The sequence below is a fragment of the Lathamus discolor genome, chromosome 3, assembly GCF_037157495.1.
Source record: "Lathamus discolor isolate bLatDis1 chromosome 3, bLatDis1.hap1, whole genome shotgun sequence".
In the NCBI taxonomy this organism is placed as follows: domain Eukaryota; kingdom Metazoa; phylum Chordata; class Aves; order Psittaciformes; family Psittacidae; genus Lathamus; species Lathamus discolor.
In genome coordinates, this window is record NC_088886.1 from 134,281,512 (window position 1) to 134,294,687 (window position 13,176).

The 13,176-nt window shown below is 37.3% G+C and overlaps 1 protein-coding gene across 2 annotated transcripts; it reads left to right on the plus strand.

The window, feature by feature from the left end:
• Positions 1–5,024: 5,024 nt before the first annotated feature.
• Positions 5,025–12,310, plus strand: RBP4 (retinol binding protein 4). Of its 2 annotated transcripts, none has more exons than XM_065671909.1 (6): positions 5,025–5,093; positions 5,262–5,397; positions 5,991–6,127; positions 6,287–6,393; positions 7,999–8,211; positions 11,917–12,310. In XM_065671909.1, exons 2-6 carry the CDS (start codon positions 5,269–5,271, stop codon positions 11,928–11,930), a joined length of 600 nt encoding a protein of 199 aa, XP_065527981.1. In that variant the 5' UTR covers positions 5,025–5,093; positions 5,262–5,268; the 3' UTR covers positions 11,931–12,310. The 2 variants fall into 2 exon arrangements, with proteins under 2 accessions (XP_065527981.1, XP_065527982.1); XM_065671910.1 differs by having other exon boundaries at positions 5,077–5,143.
• The last annotated feature ends 866 nt before the right edge of the window (positions 12,311–13,176 follow it).

Sequence of the window (13,176 nt, forward strand, 5' to 3'; positions counted from 1 at the left end):
TAACAGCCATTCTTTTGGCACTGAGATATTTTGGTGTCACTGATCTGGTGTGTTTTGGGGACCTTTATAAACAACCTGAACTTTCATGGGTTTTTTTTTTTAATAATTTGCGATCCCTTTATCTTAAAAACGCAATCTTGAAAATATAAACACTGAGGATTGTAAGTTAACTGATTTTTCCTTACAGGTGCAAATTTTCACGGTCTCTTAAAACTACCGATGACTAGCTCTGGGGGTTCATGAAATAAGTAGTCAGCAGAGATTTCAGATTCTAGGGGAGATTTCCTGAAATAAATGGCCAGCCTACCATGAAGGGGTTAACCTTGGGTTGCCAAATGCACTGTAGCTTTGACTATAAGCATAGGTTTCTTGGCAGCTTGGCATGAATTTTAGTATACAGACTGAGCAAAGGATGGCAGCCTTTTAACTTTCTTCTCTCACATTGACTCCCTGGTGATCTTAGGTTACCTGACCATTTTTTATTACTGAGAATACTATTCAGCATCACTGAGAAGGGTCTGACTCTATCTTCTATATACCCTCCTGCCAGATATTTATAAACCTGTTAAGATGTCCCAGAGTATTATTTTCAGACTGAACAGTCTCAGCTCCCTCAGCCACTCACTTTGTCAGATTCTCTTGTTGCTCAATGATCTCTGTGGCTTTTTGCTGGACTTGCTCCAGTATGTCCATGGCTTTCATCATTCGTTGTTTAAAGCTCTCTTCACCAGGCTGGCCAGCCTGTTGGCAAACTTACGTCTTTGTTTAAAGTTGTTTCCATTTTAGTAGAACATCTAGAAAAACATTTCAGTTCAGAATCACAATCCTCAGAAAGGTTTCTTAAAGAGAATAAAGGTACTGTTTTAAACTAGGTTTGTTTAAATACCATTTATAAAGAGCTCAATGTAAATTTACTCCTTAAGCAGCATGTGACGTCATTAAATTACAAAAACAGGTAGCACACAGGCTGACATGGTGCAAAGGCTAATCTTTTCAATCCCATTCTGTCCTTGACCTCTGTATTCAGACTGCCACCAAGGGGAACAGTTGTGATGGTGACAGCGTACGCAGTTGTCCCTTACAAAGCACACAGAGCGCCTTGGCTCAGATCATGCCATTTGTTGTCAGTTGTTATTATGAGTGGTTCCATGGGGCAGTGGCTACGCTTGGATTCGCTGCTCTGTGCACACAACAATCATTCGTTTCCCTGCAAACTCTGCCTCTAAGAGTTTAATAGATACCCACGTTTGTGAATGGCACACTATAAATAACTGTAAGAAGACTGCAAAAACTCTTTCAATCTATGTGCAGTCCGTCTGGAAATGGATGCTGTATCTCCTATTATCAGTTCTTTGAGCCAGCTTTCTCCTAAGAGCTAGAGTTACTCTTCTGACCACAAATAAATTTCTAGTTGTTTAAATATTTAAAGTTTCAATATAGCAGTGTTCAAAATGTTTTAAATAGTAATTTGACTCTTGTTTCTTCTTTTCTATTATGAAGTCACAGATGAAACTAAAATAACTCCTACAATGAAAGCTTTTTTCAGCAATTTTCTTTGAAAATCTGACCTTTTCTGTGTATTTTCTGTTGCTATTCCTAGTGGAAAATACTGCAGAATTTTACAGGCTGTTCATGTAAAAAATACTTCAATCACAGAATAGTTGCCAGGAAGGCCTTTTTTTTTTTTTTGCCTTTTGGCACAATTCAGAGGTAGAAGACTTTTCTACCCTTCAATTAATTATGGTTCCAAAAAACCTACACCGACTTCTAAAAAACTTTCTATACTATTAAAAATATGCTGCCAACTTCAAATGGAATGGGAAGTTGTCCTGGGTTCATATATGAAATTTATCAATTGTGGCAATACAACAAGTTTTGTAAATGAATGCTTTACATTAAAGCTTATTTGCATGTTTATGCATTATCAATATTTTAATTGTCTGAGATTTCCCAGAACCCAATAATCTTTTAATGTGATTGACTCAATCTATGCACATTGCTCTGAGAATCAATTGAAATCCTGGCCCAAATTCTGTTCTATTTGCATGAGAAGTACAAAATTCCAAGAGGTGTATCCAGGTTCCAAAGATCTGGATGAGGATCACTTGCTGGCATCATTTCTCAACCTAACCCATAGCCCAAGTCAATCCAAATGATGATTAACTGAGGCAAAGTTTACCCTGTTTATGAGTTTACATAGTTGTGCTGGCATAGCTACATCTGTTAGGACTGAGAAAAAATTCACCCTTGAATTGCCATAAAAATGGTAGTCTGCCAGCAACCTTCCATCCCTGCCCCAGTACACTCCCAATCGAGACGTAACTGACAAGAAGGAGCCCTTTTTGCCTAAAAAGCTTGTCTCATTGAGCCAAAGTGTTTTAGCTGTGACTGTGAAAATACTTCATTAACGTAAACTGTCTCAGGTGGGCACAGTTGGAAGTATAGCTAAACCAGAAGAGGAACAGAGCCAAACTTTTACTATGTTGCCTACATATGGTACTGACTTGCCCGGGTCTTCTGCAGTTGTTGAAATCTGACTCAGAAATACCAGTGTGACTTCACTGTAGCTGCACTCCTGCAAATCCACAATGATAGCAGTTCAAAAGAAGAGTTTTCTGAGGTATTACCTAGAGTTCAGAGAGATTCCAGACTTAAGGAGGTGAATGAATTAGAAGTTATAATTACCAAGCCTCTGCCAGGCCCATCCACCAGATATGCATTGCCAAACATGGCAGACATCAGCAGAGGCACACAAAGAAATGCTGTGCCATGGCTAACACAAAATTACACACTTCTGATTTATTTTTGTTGATGAGCTCAGATTAATTTCAGACACTGAAATGGCTCTTGCCCTTAATTAAAAATTATTAACAGAAGCATATTTTTTGTTTCAGTGAAACATGGTTTGGCCTTCTGTCTGTAAAACTGCTGAGGACAACATGCAGTAAAAATAGTGGGGATGCTGATCTAGATTTTCAGAGGAGGTCAAATCTCATCATGTTTTGTTTCATTTGGATGAGTGACTGTAGACTCCTTTGAAAACTTCTGTAATAGAATTTTCATGGATCATTATGTTATTGACAAAATTTTGTGGGAATAGTTTTGATCCTGAAAGAACCTGTCTGGGAATATAAAGCGGTATACAGATGTCCAAAGAGGACAAATTTAGGAGAAATAATAATATTTCATGATTTGGCAGACAATAATAATTTTCTTTGGTATTAAATAAAGTAACAGATTTAAAGCTTGTAAATTAAACTATAGTCTGTCTTCTTACCATCAATCATGTGAGACACTGAACAAGGAAAATCCATGTTGATTTTACTCTTGTAAGTATGATAAATTCATATATTAAAATAGTGATTGTTTTGTAAAAGTTTTGTAAAAATACATAAATATAACTGGCATCAGCATTGCCAGAGGCTAGAACAAGGCTCTAAAAGCCAACTGAGGGATATAGATTGTTTCTCTTAAGTCTTTGTGGGAGTTAGCAAACCTGAAAATCTCAGTTTAAAATGGAAAGGTAGGCTTGTTGAAAGATTACTGCTTAAAGCTGCAGGACAATTAATATGCCTCATCCTTTCTGGTTACCTGTGTTAAATACCTTCTTTATTCCAAACAGTAGCCTTAATATTAAACATAACAAAATTTTCAGTGCCTGATGTTATCCGGGGAATCAAAGGCTTCAGAGCAGACTTGGAACAGCCCTAAGCATTTGATGCTTGAGAAAGTGAACAAATTCTACTATCCATGCAAAAATGCGCCAACACAAAGCAGAAAAGGAAAATAAATCAGACTGTTACTGTCTGCATTACGTATGAAAAAGATTGCAAAAACAGTGAAAAGTTTAATATTTTTATGAATATATGAAAGGAATAGAAAGCTGAAAAAAAATTCTAGGAAAGACCATGCTGAATCAATTGTTTTAATTCTTTACATCAGCTACTGTTGAAGTATTTTTTATACCACATTGGTATCGCCATACTTTAGTATGCATTAAAGTAATGAACAAAGCCCTTTAACTAAGAGGCCCCGTCTCTATTCTTTCAAAATTGGGAGGTAAAAAAAGTAGGTGAATTAGTTCTCTTGGTAGTAATCATTCCTATCGCGTTCTGGTTACATGTCTAGAAAATAATTAACAGGTTTTCTCTAATGCTTCCTAAAGATGTTGAAACTATAGAACAAATATTGACTGAGAGGCAGCAAAACTTGCCTGGACAGGAGAAAATAATGGCTTATGGAACTGAAAACTGTTTGCCAAAAACATAACAGAAATTCTGGAAACTCTGATTTAAAACTGATGTGAAAAGGGACAGATGTGGTGTGTACATGCACTCAGGTATTTGCAGGCTCCACATATGTCCTACCACCTTTGCTGTACCACACAAAAGTGCTCTTTGTCTTCTCAGAAATTTGCAGGGCTCCGGTTCCTGTTCCTGAGAGCAGACCATGAGATTGGCACCTGAGCCATCTTTTGGGAAGGAAGAGGGAACCAGGCATAAGGACCTGAAGAAGTTCTGACATGACGAGACTTTCAGAAATGTCACCAGAAATTTGCAAGTATGATGTTTGCCACTGTTTATCAGGAGAAAACAGGAAAAGAATTTGTGGAGGAGGTGAAGGAAACAGGTCTGCACCTTGTAACTGGGTTGAGCATATTGGGCAAGAAGGACTTTGGACTGCAGCATAAAATCACATAGGAGGTGAATGCAGCTAACTCTCCTCCCTGCAGAGACAGAGTGCCTCTCTTCCTTTGTTCTCCCTGCACATGTGCACACCCCTTCTCCCAGGTGTGAGCTCTGCCTCTGGCTTAGGAAAACCAAAGAGAGGCATTTGTTCCTAGTGCCTGCTTGGCTGCAGGTGAGGGTCAAAGACCACCTGAGCCCATGGGAGTTATGCAAGACGTTGTTATGAAGAGGCCCTGCATGCCTACAGCATGCAACAGCCCACCTCCCTGCTCCCTATCCAATGCTGGGGTTGTATCTCAGGGGGTTGCGAAACCCCGGGACTATATAAAGCATTCCCTGTCTGGGAGCCCCACCACTGCCATCAGCTTTTGGGCTCTCAAGAGGCTACAGGGACCAGCACTGTCTGTAAGGGATCCTGCTGTGTTGGGCTGGGGACAACTGGGTGCCTTGCCTGTGTATGCATCAGGGAAAGCTGCATGATGCCTGGGGATCTGTCAGGGCAGCCTTCCTCCCTTCCTCAGTTGTGTGACAGAGCCTGTTTCTGATGCTATTCTCTGTTTGCTGTTGCTGCAGGGACAGGATGGCCCATACAGAAAGAGCTCTGTCCTGGCTGCTCCTGCTGGCACTGGCCTTGCTAGGCAGCAGCACAGCACAGCGGGACTGCCGAGTAAGCAGCTTCAAAGTCAAGGAGAACTTCGACAAGAACAGGGTAAATCTTCTTTTTCTCATGGATCTGTGATATCTTGCCTAACTCCTCTTCCCAGGCTACAAAATCTGGCATTCAGTAGCACCAGTGTTCACATTTTCACTCAAAGTCACAGACTGAAAAACAGCAGAAGTGTGTGATGTTGCCCACACCTCCACAGATGCTGGATCCTGGTGCATCTGGTAAGGAATACTGCAGAAACTGAGCTTTCCTGGTCTCGAACTGTAATAAAATGAGAGTTGTGATTTGGTTGTTTCTATGAAAAATTTATACTCATGTTTTCAGACATCACTGCAAGGAGAAAACATCTATACATAGATCTGACAAGATCTGCCAGTTGTTATCCTCTTCCCACCAAATTTCGCATTTAAATGCTGGAGAACTGCAGATACAAATAACATACAAACAGAATCAATTATTTATCTACCTAACTGTTGCAACAGCTAGATTTGTTTCCTAGGTACAACTTTGAGGCATGGTGTCAAATATCTGCATGTCCTCCACTCAGTAACTTCCCCCCCACCCTAGATTTTAATGTCTGTATGTAGTTTTCCATACTTCTAGGTCTAACTACAACCTTTCTTATTTCTTTACAGTACAGCGGCATTTGGTATGCCATGGCAAAAAAAGATCCTGAGGGGCTGTTTCTGCAGGACAATGTGGTAGCTGACTTCACCATAGATGAGAATGGACAAATGACTGCCACTGCAAAGGGCAGAGTCAGACTCTTCAAGTAAGCTGTTTGCAATCTTCCTCTTATTCCTTTTCATTTAACTTCTCCTTCGCTTACTGGTGCTCTAATCCTACCTGCTGTCCCTGTGGTAGTCATGCAGTCACACTGAATCTGTGCTGTTAGGTTTGCATGTGATGTATCCTTTCTCTCTGGCCACAGCAACTGGGATGTCTGTGCTGACATGATTGGCTCTTTCACTGACACAGAGGATCCTGCCAAATTCAAGATGAAGTACTGGGGTGTTGCCTCTTTTCTGCAGAAAGGAAGTGAGTACTTAGCTGTAGAAGATGAAGAACAACTAGTTACATTGTATGTCCCTCCTGGGGAAGGGAAATATAGGTTTGGACTTCTTAAACACACTTAAAACATGTAATAACTATCATACAGCAAAGCCTTAATGTGAACAAGGTAAGCACTGTTTTTCATATGGATCAGCTGGTTGGCTTTCTTTAAACAAGTCAAGACCAGGCCTTTGTATATCTTTCTATTTCTTTTGTTTGTTATCCAACAATATAATTGAAGGTCATTGGAAAGAAATGAAAAGCAGATGAAGTATTTTAAGTCTTTAGTTCAGAACTCAAGTTATCAATGCTTCTGTTCTCTCTGAAGAGCCTAATGTCAGACTTGGCCGAGAAGGAGAAAAAATTTTGCAACTGTTATTTTGCTTGGTTTCATATTTTCAAATGTAGTGATTTATCTATTTTAAGAAACAAATATGATCCAGTATATATAAATTCATATTTTTCTGTCATCTGTCACACCCTAGGCAAAATTAGTTTATTGAGCCAAGTAGAGATTCAGACACTTGTAGCTCAAGACATTTCCATGGATTGTTTCCAAGAGAAGCAGGTGGAATTTGGAAGTGATTTGGACTCCATTCTCTCCAAAGACACAGTTACAAAGAATGCTTTGGATGCCAACTGCTTTTGAATTGTTGCCAAACCTCCTCACAGCATGCTGCTGAATCATGTTTTCATGAATACCTCAGACTGCTGGCTGACCCCAGGTTCTACCTTTCTAAAAACTGTGGTCCCCACCCACAGGAGAGATGGGGAAGAGAACATACAGTATTCCTTCACCAGCATAGACATAGCACAAGGGAGGATCTTTTGCTCCTGGAAAGGAAAGTGTAGAGGTTCACTTCTGTTAGTACAGGGTGTCTCTGTGACTGGGTATTTATGAGATTACCTAGCTAAATAGTTAAGAAATTGTCACTGTGGTTTGAGAAGAGGGTTCATGATAGAGCCTGTAGCAAATGCACTTCTAACACACACGGAAATGGCACGATAATCTTTTTCCTTACAACCACAGTTTAAGTAACATCCCTGGTAGGAAAATAGTTATGGTTTTGAGTAATCTGGAGCATGACTAGCATGACCAAGAATACATTTAGCTTCTCTATTTGCTTTGTTAACCTTTTTTTTTTTCTGTCTGACTCTTCCCCTTTTTTGGTTAAAATAAGAAAACTTTATTTATACTTAATGATAGCTACTGTAATAGATGATTCCTTTTTTTTCTTTGCTGCTACATTTTATAATGATGTTCAGGCACGGATTTACAAGGTATTCATTAGCACTTCTTCATGCTGCTCTTGTTCTGAGCCTGTGTTAGAGGAGCAGCAGTGTGCCAACCATTTCCTCTTTTCTCCATCACTGTCCCTGATGAATATGCTTATTTTATTTATAAAAACGAAAACTCCCTCAAAACCATGGAATTAAATACTGGAAGCAGGAATAAACTAAGAGCTAATCTGTTATCATTTATAGCCATTTTCATTGTATTACTTTTATTAGAGTTATGGCAGCAATCTCTCTAGTTTTACCATATATTGCTTGTGTCTCAGCTTTGCTATTTGCAATGATTCCTTCCAGATGATGATCACTGGGTAGTGGACACAGATTATGATACCTATGCTCTTCATTACTCCTGCCGTCAGCTGAATGAAGATGGTACTTGTGCTGATAGCTATTCCTTTGTGTTCTCCCGGGACCCCAAGGGATTGCCTCCAGAAGCACAGAAAATTGTCAGACAAAGGCAGAAGGACCTTTGCTTGGACAGAAAATACAGAGTTATTGTTCATAATGGTAAGAACATTTTTTTTCTGAAGAATATTATTTCAGGGTTTGGTGACTAAAGTACTGGGAGTCAATTGCTCGTTAAATAGCAAATACATGAAGTCTTTTAGTTAGTGGCTGTAATACTGTATTTTGAAAACTGGAACTTGTAGTAAGTTATTGTAGTAAGTTTTTCTTCTCTTATCTGGAGGAGAGCTGAGTTGTGTAGCTTTTTATGCGGCACATCACATCAGCTGAAACAATAATTAGAGGAAGTTGTAAAACAATTATATCAATGTAGTATGAGTAAACATAGTAAGGATAAACTTCATAGTTGCTGTAAAAAGAAGTTGTATCTTTGACCAGACCTTTGTCTTTCTCAACAAATTAGTTGTTGAAGAGAATAGAATATATTTTCAAAAAACTTCTTTGACAAATTCTTCGTAAAAGGATTTTAAGTAAAATCAGATGTCTTGGAAAGGGTACCTTATAGCAGACACTTTCTCACACATCCTCATGCCAAATGTTTCACAAAGGGTGGTGGAAGAGAGACACAGCCTTCATACTGGTAGTATGACTCTGTCTTGAATCACATAGTCAGGCTGAGCTTGCAACACAGGGAAGGATACAGATTAGCTCACTTCTGCTCAAATATATTAGAAAAGGCCAAATAGTAATTTGTGCTACTTTAATCGATGATCCAGAAGAAAACTTAATATACTTACTGATAGAGATTACACCCAGAATGAGAAATAGTGAAGAATGAAGAAAAGAGATCATAATATTTAAGAGAAACAAAATAGTAGTGTACCCACCCCTACCTCTCCCCCTAGCATTCTGGAAGACATGATATCTACAGAAGCCTTGACTGGTGAACCAGCTGAATGTGAACTCGTATGAGACTCTTGTGCTTTATACCACAGGATATATATATGTTTCCTCAGGAAAGGATAATGAGGTTGAGTTAGAAGCTTCAAAGAATAGCAGAGAAAATTTGTAAAATGTTTCCTCCAGTGAGGGCTTCAAAGACCTTGATCTTTTCTCATCAGAAACAGGTTGAAGGCTGACCTGAGCAAAGTCTGTGCTTGCCCACACAAGCAGTGGGAATTGGATAATAAAGGACTTGCAAACATAAGAATAATAAATTAAAATAGATGGAACTTTAAAATGGACACATTCAGAGCAGAAATAAATAGCCATTTGTTTAAGTCCAAAGGTCATTAACCTTTGGAACAGTTTACCAAGAGCTGTTGTATGTTCTTCATCACTGAAATCTGTAAATCAAGATTAAAGGCTTTTCTAAATGACATGTTAGAATAAACTGGGATTGACTGAAGGAACTTTTGTGTATTATAAAGAAAGTCAGAACAGATGAGCAGAGTCAGCTCTTGTGTCTCTATTACCTGTTCATCTGCTCTATAAACAAAAGAGTAATATATTGCCATGTTGTAAAGTAGGTATGCTGATAACAGGGTGCCTGAAAGATCTGCTAAGGTGGGTGGTGTTTAGCATACTGATTAGTGATCTGGAAAAAGTGCTTGACAATGGAAACAAAACTTCTGTCTTGAATGAGAATTTGGAGACAGTATAAAAGACAGATGAGATTTAAGGCACTCAAGACTAAGAGACACTATAAATGCAAATGAAATTGTCTTTTGTGAATGATATCCATGATTGCATATAGGGTAGGATAGAAAAGAAACCATGTTATTATATGAATTGATACTTTCTTGTTTTGCATGCCACATTCACTGCTTATTTCAAACAAAATACAGTGAGAATAAAAATTTCTCAGGATGAGAAAACAAAATAATGACATAATTAGGGATTTTTTTGCATTAAATATAAGGTAGATATACAGATATTGTGTTATGCCTTTGAGACGTGTGTGCTATGGTGATTCCTTGCATTTCTGCCAAACCCAGAGAAAAAATATCCCACTGTAAAATCAGGATATTGGGTTAGTTCAAGTACCAGCCTAATTCAGCATGGTGGAATCTGTTTTATCTATTATTTCTACACTATACAAGGTTTGCAAGACTATAAATTTATCGCCAATCTTTGCAAGCATAAACTGAGAAGAAAAGCTCAGTATGCTGATTTATTCATAATTTGTGATATAACTTGGTCAAATATCTCAGAACTTCTATATAATTGAATGCTTGGTGGTTTTTTTCCCTGCGGAATATAGAGCCAATAGTGTAATTTAAAAATGAAAGTTCAGAATGCCTTTTGAAAGTTCAGTCCTAAATGTTCTTTGACTTGCTAACCTCAAAGTTGATCATGACGCCTCTAGTTTGTTATGGAAAGAATCAAATCTGCCAACTTGCACCTAGTGCTGTGTTGTCAGCTATCCTGATTTATATTCAGATGTTAGGTGCTACTGTTTGTAAATGAAAAATAGCAGCCTGGGTCCTTAATGCTGTCTGCTTTTTATTGAGTTTATCTTTATGAGCCCAGCACCAAAGATTAAATGAAAGTTAAAGCCAGCAATTTGCATTTTTTCCTTACTGTAATCAGGACCTGTAATTACCATAGTGTTAGTTGATTCTGAATTATCCACTATCATTAAGCCAAAGTTTCTGCAAAGCAAGAACATTTGGGAATGAGAGAATGATTGTGAGCCAAACTGAAAAAACCTTTACTGAAAATTTATATCAGAAACTCTTATAAAATTCCCTGAATTCCTTAGGAAGCCCTGGTACTTTAGTTTTCATTCTGCTATTAAAAGCTACAGAATTAGTAGCAGAAAAAGCCAATTTCAGTTGTCTGTACTGACCTGCATTCAATTGTTACTGTGGTAAAATTCTGACTGAAATTCATAGATGCTGCAAGAATAGGCTTGTACCTGTTTCTAACTGTGCATATTCAATGTCTTGACACTAATTTCTTTCCCCACCCCCAAGATTTTTCATTAGCTTTTTAAATTAATGCTGTACTCAAAGAACTGAAGTTCCCCCAAAAATCAAGTAGCTGTACAAAACTTACCTTGATGGGAGAAAAAAATCCAAAATATCTATTCTTTGTATAGTGGCTAAGGCAGAAGCTTAGGAAATGGCGAGTAGTTTGTAACTTGCATTGCATTTCTGATGGTAGCTCCGTTTGAAATATGGATCCAGCTCTGATACACTTAGTGTCTCAGAAGAATAGCTTAGGTTGCTCTGAGTTATACAAATACGAGTGTGGGTATCACAGTGGGACTACTTGTAAACACAATACAAAGTCATATCAGTAGAGCTGTAAGCTGAATTTGCTGTTAGCATTTGGTAGAAGCAAAAATTGTGAATTAAAGTATGGCATATTACCTCAGCTAATTTACTATTGCCTTTAGGAGTTTTGGAGGTCAGGAGAGTCTTACTTTGTTTACTCTTTATTAATTCTTAAATTAATAATTTTTAAAAGGCAAATAATTTGAAGCTTGCTAAAGTAAATAAATAACTTTTTCATCACTGATCTATCCAGTCCCTTGTTTGCCAGAGTATTAAAATGCTCAGGACAGTTGTAATAGATTGGGAGAATTCCTGGTTTGTTCCAAGTTGGAAATTCTTTAGAATTACAAACTGCAGAGCAAGGTATTGACATTAGCATTACAAGTAACACCATGCTGAATTCAAGAGCATTTTAAAGAAAGTAGATATGCATGCATTTTAAAATTGGTGAAAGTTGGTATATTTTAATTTTGTCTAGTGAGGCTGAGAACCAAAAGTTTCTTTCTTTTTTTTTTTTTTTCTTCAGGATTTTGCTCTTAAGGAGATCCAAAACTATGGAAAGAAACCATGTAACAACACCATGGATGTAAAGTTCACATGTTGATTGGGTGGTCTCTTCATAACCTTTTAAACAGCTTAATTTAGATTTTGAGTATATTTATCTGAGCTGTGTAGCTCACCTTGTTAATAAACCAATGAAACATTTTAATAAACTTGGATTACAGGGGATTCAAATTGTTTGTATGGAAATCTGTACATATGGAGACATTGGTTTTATTAGTAGACCATTTTCTCAATGCACTGTTTTGAATTGGTGACAGATAATAATTAAGAATTTATTTTTTCTTTTTTTTAGCAGTTTCAATATCTGACTGAAGAGTTTTAATTAAAAAGAACCAAAATAAATGTATTTTAATTTATTTTCAATACAATGTCATCTTTTTTCCTAGGAAATACTGGAAATCATTCCCAATAGCATTTTAGAAAAGAGGAAGAAATTTCAGTGACCCTATGTATCACTGATCAACTTTATTATATGCCTACTGAATTCATAAAAAATATGCATCTTTTAAAAAGAACTATTTTACACACAGCAAGTAAACATTTCTTTATTCCTTATTTATAAATTAGAAGGCATTATGTCCATATTTTTAATTTGAGGTGGAATATAATTGGTTATTCACTCGGTGATACTACCGATATGATGCTTATCATCTTGTTTCCTACATGAAATTGGTTAGTCTGCTCAAACCTGTGTTCAGGCAGTCAGTTATCTAAGTGTATAAGCAAGTGCCTGTTTTAAATGGGACTAAATAAAACAGCAGATACTTTCTGAGGATGTATGTTTTCACTAGAAAGTTAATCTCTTACTCAGTAGAAAATAAAAGAGTAAAAATAGATCAAGTGCCCCTGATACAGATTCACTATAACTTCATTAAAGTTAATGACATTTATGCCAACTAAAACTGTACCCTCATAGAAATTAATCTGTCTGGTATGTACTTATTTCAACTATTTAAATACACCAAGTTAACTGCCATATTCATACCTATTTCAATGTAAGTGGCAAATTAAATCCATTGGATTAAATTGTCCAAATCTTAATAAGGCAAAGCAGTGAAGTCGAGAATTGAGAATTTTACTTTCAGGAATCAGAAAATGCAGATTCTAGTTTGCTTTTCTTTTTCCTTCTCTGGAATATAGTACTATAACACAGTGACCTATTCAACTTGGGTTAACATAGACATTAACATCAAAAAAGTGTCGTAGCTTAAACTTTAAATAA